Below are 18,887 nucleotides of genomic sequence, written 5' to 3'. Positions count from 1 at the left end.
TTAGGGCTTTACAGAAATTCAGAGTTTTCACAATAATGAATTGAAGAAGAAAAGAAGCAAAAAAAGAGACAAGATTTACTGACAATTACATGTTTCACCAGCTTTTCTCAGACATGCATTTCTCTGCTCATGCTGATTAGAAGGCTTTAAAGTTAAAAAAAAAAACTCGTTTTAAACAAATGTGAAAGATTAGTCATTGTTTACACAGTATTTATGCACTGTACCAGTAGATCAGCACAATGTGTTACTATTTAACTATATAGATAATTATTTTAGAGATGAGTGGGTGTTCAAGTACATTTATCTTCTAAGGACTACTTCTGAAACTAAGACTTTCCTCTATATACTTTGGGAGTAGCTCAAAGCCCTGAAAGACTCAGCATTAACAAACAGATGCGCTACTTATAAGCAAATTATTCAGAATCACTTTGTCTTCAGTAATAACATTTTAATAATATTGGATATAAACACACTAATGAAAAAGCTAGAAAGGGAAACTAGGGGTACACAGCTCAGGCAATGGTTACACTTATCCATACTTCAATTCTTATTGTAAAAAGACAAATAGATAATTGATACATTTAAAAAATGCAGTTGTGATTTCTGTTTGGACTCTTTCCTCTTATAAAGAAACAACTTGAAATCTATACTGATAATGCAAAAAGCAATCCAGTGTTATCTCACCTAGCTTAAAAATAACCTTCTTGTTTAAAAATCTTTAATATTAACATGTTGCTTACACGCATTATGAGAATGTTATTGTAATATACAAAAATATATTGATAACTTGCTGAAGCTTACAAAATTGGTACTTAACAAAAGTACTCTCAGAAGTGTAGATGATTGCAATTTATCCGGTTCCCTGAAAAACAAGCAGTAGTTACTCTAATCTCTCAGCATATATTACACACAGCTGTATAAACACATCCATCAACTAACAATACAATCACCTGTAGCACAAACAATTCTCAGTGAACACCATTTGACTTCCCCAATAAATGTATTTAATTCCCTATAGGAAACACAGCCAACAGAAACTTAACCATAGACATAGAAACAAATTAATTTGACTCTAAAAACCTCCAGGCACTCACCAAAGGACTGAATGCAGGTTTCAAGAAGGTCTTCCAAAGTGGCTCCTTTGGCTAGGTGCCCCAAGGGCACCATCATGACCTGAGTATGGTTTGAGAGGCTGTGACAGTGGCTGGTCTGCTGCAGCTCCAGCGCTGATTCAGGGGCAGTGCTGCATGCTTGGGCAGGCTGCCTAGGAGAAAGCACAATAGTGAAGTAAATACAAGATAGAGTGGCAAATTTTACATTGCACGGGAAAGGAGGAAAGATTTAAAGGACAATTAACTCTTTCTAGTTGGGTTGCTGAAATACATAACCCTCCCACTTGATATGTACACCAAATGGACTGCTCAGTAAGTGACTTTTTTTCTGCTAAATGTGAGTGGCAGAGCACATGGTCACAGAGCTCCCTGAATGATCTGTCAGGATTATCAGCAGTCTTGTCTGTTTGTTGGAGAGTATGCAATAACCTACCATCAGATGTCTGTGTCCACCAAAAGTAAAGGAGCAAAAAAAATACTAAACACATTGGAAAACACCTGACTAGCTTTATTAATTTAATCTGAGAAGTCACTGTTAAGTAAACAAAATATCAGCACAACCTAATAGTGGAGTATTTCACAACCAAAACAATTATATTAATTTGCATCTATTCAATACTATTATTTCCTAGGTTGCTTTAAAATAGTATACATGAGCAAATAAACGTATTTAATAACAACGGTAAATAAGACCAAAGTAAAGCACATATCTAATTTTAGTCTTGTGTTTTACTCGTATAATACCTTTTACTGCAAGAACATGTATGTTTATAGATAATATTAAAGGCTATTCATTGCTTGCACACAAGTTCATATTTCTGTATCAAATAGTAAATTGGAACAATATTGTATTAATGAAAAGTGATTTAATATATTTGCCTGCAAATACCAGGAACCACTGGAAGATCTGACTTAAGAGTATAATCATACCGCTTGCAAAATAACAACAAGCACTGCCATTTCATTGAAACTTGAGTTTATTTCAGGGACTCCTGAAATTTCAGGGATCCTCTGGGTTTATTTCAGAAACTCCACAGCCTTCCTAAACAAGTGACTCCAGTGTCTTTAAGGTGCTATCACATAACTTTTCTTGGAACACCATGCAAGACTCTAATAGTCCCAGGAAGAAACGGCATAGAATTTCCTCCAGTGTGTTTTACATAGAGATAGTGGAAATTAATTCACAGATATCCCTGAATAGGCACTCCTGCATGAAGTTAAAAAAATGCATGCCTTATGAAGAAAGACAAGACCCTACCTTATCCCTGTCAGAGTCCAGCCTCATCCTTACCTTTCCATCTCACTTGAATGCTGGGGAAGCCACAAAACTGACCACAGTGTCATTTACAACCCAACACTGATCCCAGCCTCTGTAATTTCAAATTCAGGAAAATACACACCTGACCCTTCAGAGGCAATACTCATAACTGAGCTCCTACCTAGTTAGGCTGACAGTAGCTGACACACAAATATTCTCTACCCTTCCCCCTTTTTCTCAATTTCCCTCTTAGCTTTGTGATCTGACTTCCTGTTCTCATATAAAAAGAACAAGGGCCTGATCAGCTTTCAGTGTTTTCTTTTAACAAGCTTAAGCCCCTCTCCTAGCTTTATTCATAGCTTTATTCGTGCCTCTTCAGCATAGGGCAGAGGATCCCAGCAAGTAGCAAAAAAGTAAGAATTAAAGCAGAAGATATTTCGAGTTAAGGCAGAAGATATTTCAGGCTTTGACAACACCCAGGAAAAAACCTGAAGTTTCCACACCTGAAAGCAGTTTACAGTTACACTGTGGCCGACTTGGCCATGCTGGACAGGCAAAGCTCAGCCAGTGGCACCGCTGGTTATTCCTCAAAACAGATCCTCTCGCAGCAGCCACCCGACCTGACAGACGAAAGGGGGACTGAGGTGCAGCGCGGGGACGCCTGCCCTGCATTTCCACTGTACACCCTTGGCGGTGGGGCGGACATCACAAACAAGTGACCATGCCAGGCTGACTGACCCCGGAGCAGGTGCCGCCTGCCCGGCGGGCCGGTGCCAACGGCGTTCCCGGCCGCGCCGCGCCGCAGGTAACCGAGCCCGGGCGGCGCTCAGCCGGCGCCGTAACGCGAGGCTCCTCCACCCGCGCTGACCCGCCTGCTCGGCCACACCGGCATCCCAAAGGGCGAAACAAAATCCTCCCCCGCACACTCCCTCCCGCGCTTCTTTCCCCTCCCTGTCCCGCTCGGGAGGACCCGGCCGGCCCCGCAGTGCCACCCCCGTGCCCCACGGAAGCCCCCGCTCGCCCCACCGCCCCGGCGGGCGCCGCACGCTCTCAGGCGTGACACCGACCCCGGTGCCCTCCGCCGCGGGGAGCGGAGCGACGGGGGTAAAAGCAGCACGGCAAACTCACTGGTTTTCTCTCCTCTTGCCTAAGGTCCCCATGCCTGTCCCAGCGGCAGCTCCGCCGCCCGCCAGGCTCTGCCGGCAGCGCAGGGAGCGGGGCTGCGCGGGGCGGAGGAGGCCGGGCGGAGCGGCGCGGCCCCCAGCATCGCCTCCTCCCTCCCGCCTCGCCGCGCTCCCGCTCCCGTCTCGCCTCGGGAGGAGTCTGAAACCGATTCAAGTAGGGCAGCGGCGGCGGCGGCCGCCACCCGTGACGAGCGCTGGCGGAGATCTTATCGGCAGGAGGAAGTACTGAGCTGGGGCTGCTCTTCTCTGAAGCCGCCGGCTTTACTAGGTACCCGCACGCGCTCGCACCGCCCAGCTCTGAAGCCGCCACAACTTTTTTTCCACGGCACCATCTCGGCTCGGCCCGGCTCGGCAGGGCAGGAGCTGCCCTGCCTTCCCCTCCCCTCGCGGCTCCCAGAGCAGGCTGCTCCGAGCCGCCGGGCTCCCGCGTGGCTGGGCCCGGGCGCGGCTGCAGCGAGGGGCGATGCCGGCCCGGCCCCTCCGCCGCCGGCCGCGGTGTGCGGGCGGGGGCCCCGGCTCGGGCCCGGCTCACCGCGAGGGGCCCGGCTCATGCAGCTCGCCCGTGGGACAGCGGCTGGCCCACCAGGCGAGCCTCTGTGCCGTGCTCAGGTGGGGGCACAAAACTCAGGTGCCCACGTTCATGATTGCCATTTTAAAGGCTTATCCGGCGCCTTACGCTGTCCCTCCAGTTTAACTGCAGAGCAAGGAGAGGGGCCCCAGTGGTTTTCATGGTTCTTGTATCACGATTAGGAGTTTGTGAGTGCTCTTCCAACTCAATGTTGTCAACTTTTCTGCTTCTGAGAACAAATGGCCAGGTGTGAAATCTGACAGGGCAAAGTCATCCTATATCTTGTAACCGAAATTTACCCAAATGGTCTTTTTCTGAGAAAGAGCAGTACAAAATACAGGGTCCCGGAGATGCTGCATTGTCATTGTTTTAGAGCTCAGTTTATGTTTTTAAACATTACTTAGTCGTCATAATGTCAATGTGCCTCACACCAAGATCCAGACAGATTTCATAAACTGGTTCTTTGATTTTAAGACAAACTGACAAGGTTCAGATATTTAAAGTAATTTTCTGCCAACAATCTGGGCACATTTCAGGTTTCCAAAATTACAGTTTTGCTCATTGGCTTTTCTCAGAGGCAGTGATAAATACCATTATCACAACAGGGACTGGGGCAACTTGACTTTTGCTTTGCTGAAGAATTTCAGGTAAAAGGAAAAACCCTACATATTCCTGGCAATCACATTCAGTAGGTGCCATTCTTTTAAGTTGTAAGGTCATTCCTAGCATAGAGCTTGGAGTCCACTATGGTTTAAGAAACCCAAATACATTAATATATATCCAAAGTCACATACCATCCTCTGTGGCAGTTGTGTTGGTAAGCCAATCTCCTGGCTGAATTGTACTTCAGAGAAGTACATCCCAGCCATCTTTGCTTTTTCTTTAACACATTTTTCTTAAGAAGTTCACATGCATGCATACATACACACACAAATAGATGGAGAGACTGAGGTTAGACAGAAAGAGTACGTTCTAGCTTTGTGGTCTGAAAGTAATCCATAAGTAAATCTTACAGTACACAATCTCATACAAATATTCCGTTTATGTGCCCAGACAGCGGCTCTGAAATACTGACCCCTGAATGTAACCTTCTGATGAAATGGTCTCCTAGTATAAAGTAGATTCATGCTTGGTTTGTTCTCAGAGGATCAGAGATATGCTCTATGGAAAAGCAAGACATTTCTTCTATTCCCAGAGCTCCACTCAGTAGTTAAAGTATAACATGATACTAAGCCACCATGCTAGCAGTTACAAGGTGCTTATGCCTAGGACAGACCATATTGCTCCCAAGGGAACATGACCAGCTAGATATTTTGGTACTCATGTGCTCAGATTCCTGGAAGATTTTGCCACAATAATAACTTATAAATTGGATTTTACCATCAGAATCAAGTGAAAGAACCATCTTACTGCCTCAGCTCAAGCTGGATCTTTGGAATTTAGTTGTTCTTCAAGATACACCTTTTCCCCTCCAAATTACTGCAAGACCAAAAACATAGCTTGGCCTTGAATCAGAGTAAAAGTAATTTTCTGAAAGCTTTCAGAAAATAGATTTCAAATCTATTTTAAGCTTATTCAGTTTGCTATTTTTCCTGGGTCCATACCTGCTCTTTAGAATGGGCCAACTAGTGGTGCATGTGCTACATACAGTGGGTTGAACACAAAATCCAGGGAAAAAATAAACTAAGATAACCTAAATAAAAATTATAGATGTTCTTTCATACAGTACTAATTATTTAAATCATTTCACCATCCACTCATATTAGCTCAACTGTTGCCACAACCAAACAGTGCATGAGAGCGAGACGATACATTTTCCCAGTAGCATTTACTTAGATCTATTTAACATAGATGATTGTAAAAGCACAGCCTCATTCTGAAAGCTCTTCAGTGTCCTTGTGGTGTGGGATCATGAATGAGAAGGGTCCTTGGCACTGACAGAACATCTGGTATGTGGCAGGGTCAGTAGACAACATTAGGGAGGCAAGCCAGATAATATAGCGTAGGAAGCAGTTCCAGAAAAGGAGAAAAGCTTGCTAACATAATTAAGAATAACAGAAAATAGAAACCTTAGAAGAGTCACTGTATGAAAAGTCAACATTGCAAATTCTTATGTAAACTAGGTAGTAATCAGAGTCATTGGATTTAACAAATTGTCCTCAGTGAGAGCCTACCAGCAATTGCACATGAAAAGCTTCCATCTGAGCTGTGATATGACAAAGGTGTGGCTGTTCTGTAGTGTCTGCCCTGTTTAAGATATCATCTAAATGTAGTTCTCTGTTATAATTAAAGTTTGTAGATTTTAAAACTCTTAAAACAGTTTGTTGGTGTGAGTGTTGATTTCTGTTGTAGCTAGTAGAGTGGTTCTAGTGTTTGTTCCAAGCCTGTGTTATCCCTTTTGATCACCATGATCTAGGCTTTGGGTACATTCACCAATTTATCAAATATTTCCATTTTTGGAAAGTTGCAGGGTAAGTGCAGATTTTGGTCTGATAACCCCATTGAGGTTATCAGACCTTGGGTAATTCTCTCGCTATTCTATACTGACATTTCTTCTGTAAAGGTTGCTTCAGTTAAACATTAACATCCAGCAGTCAGCCTTTAGTTGAACAAGGTGAGAGACACAAACAGAATTCATGAAAGCAGAAAAGAAAAAGCTTAGAAAAACTGCCAGAATCTAGAGTAGAGCATGGAATACTTGGACTTGCTGGTTTCTAATTTTGCCAGAGCACTTTTTGAGTTATTTGCCAGCCATGGATTCCCCAGCATTCTCAGTGAACACTGGTGGTGGTTACAGCTACTGTGAATAACTTTGTTCACTTCAAATGCCAAAGGTCTGTGGGGTGGATTGAATGAGTCCAGTCCTGGTACTGACCCGTGTGGGTGTAAACATGCTGCCACTTCATGGAATATCTGTGAGTCTTAGTCTTGGAAACTATAGGCAAGACATAGCTTGTGGGTAAAGGCAATAACTTTTATCAGACCAACTGGCACAATTAAAAAGCTACAAAATTTTGAGTAGATTTAACAAGAATTTCTGTAGAGAGTCTCAGAATCACACAATGTCTGACTTAGGAAGGGACCTCAGGTCCAGCCTTCTGCTCAAAGCATGACCAGCTGTTGGTTGCTCAAGGCTTTATTTAGCTAGATCTTGAAAGCCTCCAAGTCTGAAGACTGCACAGCTTCTCTGATCAGCCTGTTAGAACATTTGACTGACCTTGTAGTTAAAAAAATCTGGAAAATTAAATAATCTCCACATCTAATTACTAAGTTTGTTTTGATTTATTTGTTGTCTCTCATACTCCTGCTAAGCACTGCTGTGAAAACCTTATTGAGGGAGCATTCTCAGAAGTAGTCAGTTGGCTCTTGCATCTCCCCTGTAGCCATCTCTTCTCCAAGCTGAAAAGGCCAGTTCCTTTAGCATGTCCTCTCAGGACAAGTGCTCTGTGGCCCTCTGGTGAAGGCAATCCAGTTTGTCGATGTCCTCCTTGTGCTGGGATGCCCAGAACTGGATCCATCTAGTGGTGGTGGATCACTTCTCCCTCTCTGCTGGCTCTGTGAGTACAGCCCAGGCTGCTGCTGGCCCTCTCTGCTGTCAGGGCACACTGCTGGCTCATGTGCTGCCCCTGCCTGGCAAAGCCTCCACCTCCTTCCCAGCAGTGCTGCTTCCCCACTTGCCAGGACCCAGCCTACATTGGTGCAGTCTCTTCCTTCCTAGGTGCAGGACTGTGCATTTGTCCTTGGTCAGTCCATTCCTTCAGCCTGCCTGGGTCTCTCAGGATGGCAGCCCTGGCCCCAGGTGTACTGAACTGTCATCCCAATTTAATGCTGCCTGCATCAACTAGAGGAGAGAGCACTGCACCAGCTCCCCCAGCACTGCTCACTGCCGGTCTCCAGCTACAGTAAAACACCTGCTCCCTGAGCCTGACCATTCAAAATGCTTTTTACTGGGCGTGTATCTAGTTGGTCTGGTCTATCCAGACCTCCCAGACTGAATGCAGTAGTATTACAGGAGGTCATGTTGAAATCTAAAATTTCCTGAACTTAAAAACCAACAACATCTGGAAATCTGTGTGGTTTTGCCTATATTATGGGTTCTAATAAAAGGCATTATCTATCCCTAAAAACTTTGTCTTGACTGTGTTTTTAAGCCATTGCAGTTATGACAGTATAACCATGTAGAGAGGCCCCTTGTGAACTTCAAAATTTATATCTCATGTGTATGGGTGTCAATATTACCTTTAACTATAAAACAAGGTATCATTTCTTTCACAGCATCTCTGCTTCCATTTAAATAATAGTATGGATGTGTAGTGGGGGCAAACAAAGAGGCATACTGGTGGGAGTTGCCATTTTCAACTGCTTTGATTACAGAAGTTAGATGGCTTGTTGTCACTAGGGAATGAGGATTAGAGAAGTAAAAATATTGTCTCATGACTGAAATAAGTAGAAACTTCTTGTGCATCTTCTATGGGCTCTAGAGTGTTCTTGCTCTTTAAGTGCCAAAAAGAGCTCTCTACACATTTATTTGCTGTATTCTTCAGGTGCTGACTGGTCATTCTTTTACCTGCAGGAATTGCAGAAATCTGAGCAGTCAGTAGTGAAAATTAAATAAAAACCATATTCTTCAATCATACAAAGGACTAAGTAATGCTGATTAGTTTTTGTAAAAAAAAAAGTCCTCATAGTGTCATTTTGAGTAGTACAACTTCTGCGGCCCTTTCCTTGTGCATCTGCTCCCCTTTTTTAAATAGAAAAAAACCCTCTCACTGTCCTTCACAACAATGAGTGATTAAATCTTTTTTTTATATATGCAGCTGTGTTCATAAATATTTATCCAATTGCTTGGTAATATACTCTGAAAAGAATTGCATATGTGCTTGTGAAAGTGTTCATATATTCCAGGAATGCACATGAGCATATGGTTGTGCAACCCAAATTAGAGCTTTCTCATTCAGTCCAGGAATTTTGAGACTGATAAAGGAATAAATGCATCAGGTAGTGCATATACTACTCCAGTGTCATCAGTACTCTGATTGGGATTCTGGGCAGAGGCAAATATCCCCAAAATGGCCAAATTCCTCTTCCCTTTTTCTTCTTTTTGGATAAATGTTACAATATGAAGTGAGCTAGCACAGTAAAATTTAGATATTTCTAATTTTTAATAACTTAGATGTTCCTTCTGTGTGCACTCTGGGCTCCCTCACAGACTTAAAAGTCAGCAGGGAGTCTAAAATCTACTTTATGAACTATGCCTAAGTTTATAATCAGGTGCATGTACAGGTAATGTGCAAGCCACTGATTGGCAACAGTCTTGCACTATCAGCCATGTATAATTGAAACTGAGATTTTGTTGTTGCTTTTAATCAAGAAAATTTTAAACAAAAGTGGATTAAAATGAATTCTTCTAGTAAAATTTAGAAAAAGCAATTAAGGTATATCTTGATAATAGATAAAAATATCAAGAGGTCTGGTGGGTTAGGAAATGCTACTAACTGGTGGCATTCTTCCGAGTAGATTCACACTGATTTATGTGGCTGTTGGGCTCAATTCCCCAGCCTTGCTATTGATTCAAGATTTTGATATTTTTCTATTTAGGAGAATGCTGAATTACAGTAAACATTGATCATCTGCCTATAGGATCATCTGCCTACCTTGAATTTCAGAAGCAGCTCAGACTGGGGCAATATGCAGTGAAAGGTCTTGATATTGCAAACGGAAATCTGTATTCTGTATCAATAAAATCACATTTAATTCTGGCATCAGCAAAAGACAAAAGTTTTTATTTACTATAACTGAGTCCAACAGCATTGTCATCATAACTTCTATTTCTCTCCTGTAGCCCATAGCAAAGTAGCTTTCTTTCCTTTATGATCTTTCAGAATAAACATATTTGGTCAGATTTTATTTGGTTGCTTACATGTATATCCAGTTTACCTACTGATTTTGATAAGAATAGCACAAAACACCTTATTTCTTAAAACAGATGTGTATAAAATATGGATAGATAAGGTGAAAAACAGCTGGTACCCTTGAAATAACTGTCTAGAAACTCAAGATACAGAAAGGAAAAGCATAACAATACTACTAAGAATGCTTCTTTTTGGTTCACCATCTGATTTAACAGAACAAAATAGCTACTTAAACAGGATGTAGATAATATCACCCCAAACCCCCTTTGTAAACATTTTCCAAGGAGACAGTGATTAGCTACTTCCTTTACAGGATATTTCTTGGTCAGCAGCGAGAGGCCAGACATCATGCTCTAGAAATACACTAAGTGTATTGTTTAAACATTTTTCAATTGGTTTCACAGTTAAATTGTTGTGGATAAAACAGTCCCTTTGAAAGTATAACAGGATGAAAGTTGGGCTCTCAGAAGTGTTGGGGTTTGGTTTTTTTAATATAATGTTTACTTAATTTTTTCCTAAAATTACACTGGTCCTTCAAGTTGGAAAGAAATGTAGACATGGTTTCCATGTGCTTTGTTTCTGGTGGAGCTCCTTCAAAATATCCAAAGTGAGTGGACAAAATTTGATTTTGCTGCTGCAGTGCTCAAGGTCAGTGATAATAATTTTGCCCTCATTACTTGCAGTGACAAACTCAGGGGTTGTGTGAACAAGTAGGAGTGACAGCTCCTGCTGACTGTGAGGTGAGAAGAAGTAAGGAGTAGTCATAGGGGTTTCACAGGACGTCGTGTGGTAAGTGGTGTTTCTCTGCCCTTTCTGACTTCATCTGCAGGGCAGGAATCTTTTCCAAGGGAAGTTCACCTTGGAATGCAAGGTTGTGCTGATTTGAACTAAGCACCGAATTGAATGCTGAAAATGTAATTGGACATGATATGCCACGTAGACAAGCCCCATTCTTCTCTACTGAGGGACTCTCCTGTTCCATCACTTTAAAGGAAAAGTTCTTTGTTCTTCTCACCAGGTTTTGCTTGCTCCTCTCTCTGTTTCTCTAGTATGCTCATTGAAGAAAGAGAGATAATGGGGAAGGAAGAGCATCTTCCCTCAAACCGATTGCAGCAATTCAGCGAGCCCATGGTTCTGGAGGATCAGAAGGAAGCAGAACTGAGCTAAGAATGTGGTTACAGGTAACAGTGGCTGCCAAGGGCTGCCTCTCTTCTGCTGTTATTGCTACAAAAACTAGCAGTGAGTTTCCTTATTTAAAAGGAAAAAGTAGTCTTGGTGTGAGCTGCAAACAGTAAATTTAACAGCTCTGTGTGTGCATGAAGAGAAAGATTAAGCTCTTCAAGACTTCGTTTTTCCCTCATGTGTTCTCTTGTTCTCAGCAACTTTCTATACTTATGGCTAGACCTGGAGGCTCTTTTTTCCATCGACCCAGAAGGAAGAGTGATAGACTGAGTAATTTAATTGATGCCTTTTTAAGTTGAAGAGAGCTGATACTTCATAATATATTTGGAGCTTTTTAGAAAAAATCCTGAGGGTTTTTTCAAACCTGTTTACAAAACTTGTTACCATTCACAGTACTTTATTGAACTTCTGTGTGGTCCCTGAAGAATATCATCAGGATAGGGCAATACACTGGTCAGTCTCTATAGGTCTTACAGTTATGGTGCAAATACCTTGAAGAGGTGGGGGAGCAAAACTGTTCTCAGACCCTTCGCAGGAAAATACTTAACACTCTTTTGTCAACACCATCAAACTTAGAGGAAGGGAATGTAAAACCTGCTCCTCAGTTTTGTAGCTTTAATAGATGATTTGAAATAAATGCTGTTGGGAACAGGATCAGGAAAATTAATGCAATAAAGACAATTTTAAATAATTTTTCTCTCCAAAAATGGATATTGGTGGTCCATGGTGGCCAGATGTGACATGAATAGAGGGCAATGTCAATTACTTAGACCTAAAATGATGCAAATTTTTCTGAACTCCTCAGATCCTTTCCTTTTCCCCATCTTATAACTCCTTACCTTTTCAACTTTAAAGCAATGTGTATTGTTTCCTGTTTTAAAGGACTGCTCAGAATAGCAATATTGTTAAGTATTACTGCCACTTTACTGGATTAGATGCCCTATCCATTGCTGGCTTCAGTTTTAATCAGGGAGAGTAGATGTAGCAGCACTGAACAAACTGTAATGGGGAATATACACCACTATCAGTGTTCAGTAGCATATAAATAATTGAATTATTTGAAGGTATTTAGACAGCAATTCTGCAAATTCAGTGTATTCACATCTAAATGCATTCTTATTGCAAAATGCCAAACAGGGAGCTGAAAATTCATATGCTGAAAATTAATCTTGTTTAAGATACATCCCTATTTATTAAGAGCTCCTTATTAAGGGGTCCTTGTAAAGCCCTAGCCCAAGCATTGTTAGGTTCAGGAACTTAGTCTCTAATTACAGGTGTCTCTGAATATCTACCTTGGAAAACAATGCACAATTGTCAGATGCCAGAAACTTTCTGTGCTCATATTTCTGCTTGTCAGTCTACAAGAGGGTTATGCAAAGTATCTGAAGATTTTTGTAGCCTCAATTGTCTTTCAAAATTGTTCATTTGCAGCTTTTTATTTTTCTCCTTCAATCATCAGTGAAAAGGGTCATAGTACCTTTCTCTATCCCAGCTGAAACCAGGACAAACTTCTGAAAGCTTCTTAAATCCTGTGGTATAAACATGAATAGTGAAGTCTTATGACAACTTGAAAACAATACAGCAGTGAAAGTTAGAGTTTCTTCTTCTGTCTGAAGAGTGATCATTTGTGTGTGTTCTCTACCTATCTACCTGTCCTATTTTATCACTTCTTTGGAATTTTGAAAGGAAGATCTGCTAATGTTTGCTCAGGATGACTCACAGGTTAAAAAAAGTGTGCTACATTTTTGCAAATACAAACACATTATAAAATTTGTATTTAAACTTAGTATTATCTTCAGAAGTTCAGAAAACAAAGAGGAGGGAAAAACATTGCCAGTAAACTGTGTGACTAATGAGTCAGAGTAACTGAACTAGTGTTCATAATGCAGATTGGTTTATGCTGCCTTTAAGAGCATGCCACACATTATTATTCTCAGCATCAATTACAGAATACTATTTAAGACTGTAGACAAAAAATTTAATTTCTAGTTCCCTAGTAGAACAATGGCAAGAAAGAAATTGTGCTTAGATGGATGGGTCAGATTCTATCAATATTCAAATCACTATTTTAAATGGTGCAAAGTATTTGTATTCAGATAAGAAAGTTAAGTTCTTTTGTCTCAGTCTGTGGTTGTGACAATGAAAAAGAATTCAAACTTTTAATCAGAATAGGTCTGTAGACCCCTTGGCTTTTTGTGCAGGATAAGTGGCAAAAAATAGATAATAGCACACTGTAGGGGTAATTGCTGTTTGGGTTTCACAACCTTATACCTCTTTAACCTAGTTTGATGATTCCTCAGGCACCCAGTGGGAAGCATGCACATGCCATACTGACTTTACAACATTGTTCATCACCACTAGAAGACAGGCAACTGGGTAGGTGTGCTAGACCATCTCATTTTCATACAAAATTCCAAGATTTTGCTGTACTAATCATTGTGGTGATGGTCAGAGAAGCAGACATAATTTTAATATTTGACATGCTTCTATAGGAAGTTGTTCCTTTGGAGCTGTGTAGATTGCAGAACATGCTGAGGTATACCATACAAAACTGGAGAGTTATTTGAATTTTTTTCTTTTGTTTTTGTATTATTTGTATTATTTGTATTGTATTTGTACATTGTATATTGTATTTGTACTTGTATTATTTGCCTGTATTTGCTTTTATTTGCCTTTATTTTAATTGCCTGTATTTACTTACATACAGTATGAATTACTTTGCAGACACCTTTGCAGGCATTGTTTGTAGGCCTCAACTACTTTCTTCATTTACCTTATTTTCCCATTCCTTGAACTCTAATCTCAGTGGAAACATCAGGGATAAGAGGAAATTCAGGAAGTCACTCCAGCTGTTTAACAAGCCTATCTCAATCATGAGCCTTTTCTTTCTAATTTTTGTGCCATTTATGTATAGATAGGAACACATTGTTTTGAGTATTTTAAAATTTTTTGTTTACCTTTTGTGCAAATACCTCCTTTTCCTTTTTTATTTCTTTATATCCTGTCTCTGGCTCTCACAAGACAAATTATTTTAAAAAGCAATAACTGAAAGCTCTTTACAGTTGGTTTATGGAATATATTTGAAAAACAGCAAAACATTCCCAGTATACAAAGTCCTTGAGCAACCTTTTGAGTGATCAAACACTATGCTTTTTTGTAAGCTTTATTCTTTCGATATTTTTCATAGTTTGAAAAATTGTTTAAAGGAATCTTCTAACTTGAAGCTGTTTAACTTAGCTAGATCTTTGTTAATTTATTTTATTGTCCATGGCCATATGGTGGTAAGTTCTGATATTCTGACAATTTTAGTATAGTTAGTCACACAGAACCTGGGGTAATTAAGGAACTACCAACATGGCCATTTTATTAAATAACAACTGTTCATCAGGATTGATACGTTATTCCATAGAGTATTTTGTCTTTCAAAATCTTTAGACCCAAGTTAAAATTCTTAATATTCTGACATAGCTGCTTCCTCAATCTGGTGGCATCTAAGCTCTGTTTCTGGTCAGGCTGGTAAGCCCCCAGCAATCAAAATCCATTGCCTATTTGTTCCTCTGGATATGTTGCTCAAATCTCCTCTTCCAAGGAAGTGTTCTGGTAGTTGGTAGTGTTCATGTTTGTTGTGTGCACTCCCCATTTTAATTTTTGTTGTGTGCAGACAAAGGGTTTTAGTTATTGAATAGGAGAGTGAGAGCATCCTACCTTACAGCCTGGCATTGAAGACATTAGGATAAGATTTGAATTTTTACAGAGAGAGGAAATAATTGAACTTAGGCACCCCATAGAATGCTATCATGAATGTCAGAGCATTCTCTATGAGTGAGAGCATCTCTATTAGGGCTCCCAGTATCTGAACCCTTGAATTTAAATACATTACAAAACCAGACTGTTAAGTTCCTTGCCCTTTGAAGGGAATCTGTCTTCAGAGAAAATTCCATAACCTCATATTAAAGGAAATGTCTCCTTCCAATGATGACCTCTTCTGCACCTCAAATGATGTTTTAGGATATAATCTATCAGAAAGAATGACCATTAATTGTGTTCATTTTCTCCCAGCTCAGAATGCAGTCTGTGGTCAATCTGAGTAGCTTTAGATTCTGGATTCTGTTCCATGGCCAAGCACCTAAAGTGTCTTGTTAGTGCTCAGAACTGTTAGCCAACTCTGTGTTTCATGGCTAAGAAAAAGAAAGCTGTGGAAGGGCAAAATGCTGATTTTAATGTAAGAAGCTGATGCAAGTATCTTAACTAAGCCAGACTTCCTCTTTAAAATATTTCATCAAAATCCAATAAACATGTCTTAGGTATTCTGTTGCCTTATGCTTCCATCTTTCCTTGATTACATCACTTTTTCACATTGCAATTGTATTGCTACTGTTTGAAAGTACCACCGTCTTAAAATGTGCAATCACAGTGATTGCACAACTAGCTGTATTCATTACTATAGCAACAAGAATAAAAATGTTCCCTAGCCCATCCCATGTAATTGGTCTCTCACTGCGTTTTATTCTCATGCTGAATGAACATGTATGACACAATGGAAATTGTGTGCTTTTGTTTGGTTGAAGCCTGCTCACAGTGAGGCAAGTGGAACTGAATTTTACTGGAACCCTTGTTTTGAAAGGGGAAATAAAATTTCTGACCTGCTCCGGAGTACTCAAGTGAAACATATGCACTGGCTCTCCAGTTTCCATCACACCCTCCTGGCAGGGGATCTCACCAGCAGGACAGGGAGCAGTGATTGTAAAGAAGCAAGTTCCAGCACAAGACACGTGCTAAAATGGAATTGTCTAATGTTAGAACTTCAATCATTGCCTTCCTTGAGCCCCAGTGAGGCCTTGTCTATGCTGATATTTTTTATTAGCTCTTGCCTCATTATGGCATCTGAGATCACTAACATAAATATTCTCCATCATGAACATAGCTTCATCCCTATTTTCATGTTTCCTCTTTCTTCCTTTAAGTACAGCAGTGAAGCTCTCTGCTGCCACCAGTTCTACTCTCTGAAGGAAAATCTGGAAATCTGATACCATCCTTCCATGAGCAGTTATTCTAGGTAATTTCTTCCTTTAAGCTTCAGTTCATAATATTGCATTGTTTTATGAGGTTTCATTTTGTTGTTGGGTTTTTATTTAATGAAGATTTGAATACAGAGGAAGACTCTAAAACATAACTGAAGAAAGTGCATGGTTCTGTTTATATCAAAACTAAAGTAGTATGATTTCTGTCACGTGAATTTTCCTGCTATCAGGATGGCACCTACAACTGTACCCCTATTTTCACACCATTTGTATAACATTACCTTTGAGACCAAGACTTTGGAATTATGTTATCTGTGAGACCAATACTTTGTCTGTACATTACTTTTACTGTACCAATTTGCAACAGTTTGCCAACAGGTTCAAAAGGCACTACCAGGACATGTGTGCAGCCACCCATACACACCCATGGTGATTGCACAAGTTTCATTTCCTTAGCAAACCAGACTGAAAAAAGACACAAAACAGAGAAATCAAAACTGTTTCTCCTAATCCAGCATAATATCCACATTCTAGCAAGTGAAACAACCTGAGTATTTAGTTTCCCCTGTAAGCTGTATGTGTAAAAAGCAGCTTCGTTCCCTGCTTATCGGGCTTAAATGCAGGAAATCCTTTGTTTGCTATTAGTCAGTTGTGTAATTTTGGTCAAATTCTCATCTCCCTCATCTCATTTCCCTTTTTGCCTGTTTAGAAACAGTATGGTCAAACAGGAACAAGCACTTTGTCCATGTCTTTACAGTACTTAGCATGCTGATGCCCATGCAACATTCCTTTTGTTCTTTATTGTATAATTAACCAAAACAGAAACAATATTCAGTCACCAAAACACAAAAAAATAGAGCTGTTCACAGCTAACTTTCTGAAATCTTCCTGCAGATTTGAGGGGAATTGTGTATCAACTAGCCAAATTTAAGCTTGTACAACTTTTTCTGGATAATTTAAAGAAAAAAATACAAATAGGCTGCTTCTTATGAAGAACTAATCTAAATTACTAGTTTCTTCTCCTCTTAAGCACCCTTCCTAAGGATTCTTCTCTTAAGCAATCATTTATTTGACTATTTAGCATATGCCAGGATCTTAGGAAGGAAGGATTACAGTCTTTTTATTTTTCCTAAATTGAGATTAGAAACTACATTGAGAAAATATTTTTTTCATTTCAAAAGAACTACACAAGCCTAGCTTACTCATTACCTTACTACAAACAGATCAAGGGATGGGTTCTATGATAAAGAAGTAAGGGCACACCACACCCTGCACCTAGTTCTAGCAGAAAAAAAGGAGAGGTTTTCATTCACACTGCATCTCTGAGATACTGTTTACCTCTGCTTTTCTTTCAGCACAGACTAAAACTATGGATTTGTGCCTTAGGTTTAACATCTCTAAATAAGGGTTCTGAACTGTTAAAAAGCTCTTATTGATATGACCATAACTATTGTAGTCTGATTTTGCATGAGAAATGTGTGCTGTGCTTTGGACTATTACAGCAATGATCCCATAGAGCCTGTGCAAGTTATGACAGTCAGTGAAACTTTAGCTTAGTTTGGATTAGATGTCCATCATTCTCAGTTTATGTTAAACCAGAAACAAGTTTTATATTGACAGAGTCATCTTCTTCCTCCAATTACTTTAAGGTCTCTTTCTTCTGTACAGTGTTTGCAAAGGCAAATTTCTCTTTCATGCACTATTTTTAGGAATTTCCAATGTTCAAAAACTTCTGAAAATTTTTCCTATCTGATTGATAACTAACCAAAAGCTCTTCCTGATTCATAATTGGAATTCAAGAAAAAAGCTTTGAAAATGAGATAGGGCTAGCATACACAACGTCAATTAACAGCCAATTACTAAACAATTCCTCTAAGCTGGTATTAAGTGATGCTGCATGCAAATTAGCACGGAACAGAGGAGCAATGATTACAGTTAAACTGAGGTTTAAGACATGGAATAATGAGAAGCAAATATGTTTTCTGTGCTAGGAATGTGAGAACTGTCGTTCTAGAGTGAGTCAATTCTCCTTCCTTTCGGCCTTGAATCTTGCATTTTCATCGTGTGTACTTGCAGACTTCATTGACTTTTTTTTACTTAGACTGCTGCTTAGGAAAGAATACCAAAGAGCTGAAGTCCAGGCTTGTGATGAATGCAACAGTACTACCATGAAACAGGACCCCTTCAGAACCCTTAAATGGAAAAAAAAATCACTTTGGGTATTAATTCTATTTCCACTTTTTTTTTTTCAAGTGTCATGTGGTCTTTGAAGCAGCACATTGTACGAGTTTTGTGCACTAACTACAGAACAGTCTGTTCTTAGAAAATGGATAATGCCTCACCAAAGAGCTGAAGTATAAGGACACTGGTGTCAGGAAAGGCATATAAAATATCCTAGAGAGATGTTTTCTGTCAGTTGGATGCATGACACTTGTACCCACAAATCTGTACATGAAGCAGAGAAGACTCTTCTTCGGGTCTTGGGCAGGATAAGAGTGATATGATGTATGTTTTCAGGACAAATCCTTACACCTGAGATAAGTGAAGTTGATGTTTAAAAATCTTCAAATGATGAATATGGGAAATAACCTGAAAACACAGAAAATATTATTTAACATTCTTATGGAAAAAAACCCCACAGATATTTATC

At 40.0% G+C, this 18,887-nt stretch overlaps 1 protein-coding gene across 2 annotated transcripts in view; it reads right to left on the bottom strand.

Annotated features, from left to right (window-relative positions):
- Positions 1-3,654, bottom strand: part of RASGRP1 (RAS guanyl releasing protein 1) — a 37,195-nt gene extending 33,541 nt beyond the window's left edge. The window contains exons 1-2 of one of the 2 annotated variants that reach the window (XM_058026788.1): positions 3,499-3,654; positions 1,095-1,264 (exon numbers count right to left, since the gene is read on the bottom strand). In XM_058026788.1, the coding sequence (XP_057882771.1) occupies positions 1,095-1,264; positions 3,499-3,530 (202 nt within the window). In that variant the 5' untranslated portion in view covers positions 3,531-3,654. Of the gene's footprint in view, positions 1-1,094; positions 1,265-2,403; positions 2,469-3,498 lie in introns of those variants that run through there. The other variant, XM_058026787.1, reaches the window with a different exon arrangement.
- Between the last annotated feature and the right edge of the window lie 15,233 nt (positions 3,655-18,887).

Source organism: Melospiza georgiana, chromosome 6, assembly GCF_028018845.1.
Source record: "Melospiza georgiana isolate bMelGeo1 chromosome 6, bMelGeo1.pri, whole genome shotgun sequence".
NCBI classification, from domain to species: Eukaryota; Metazoa; Chordata; class Aves; order Passeriformes; family Passerellidae; genus Melospiza; species Melospiza georgiana.
This window is presented reverse-complemented; position numbering and strand designations above follow the sequence as displayed.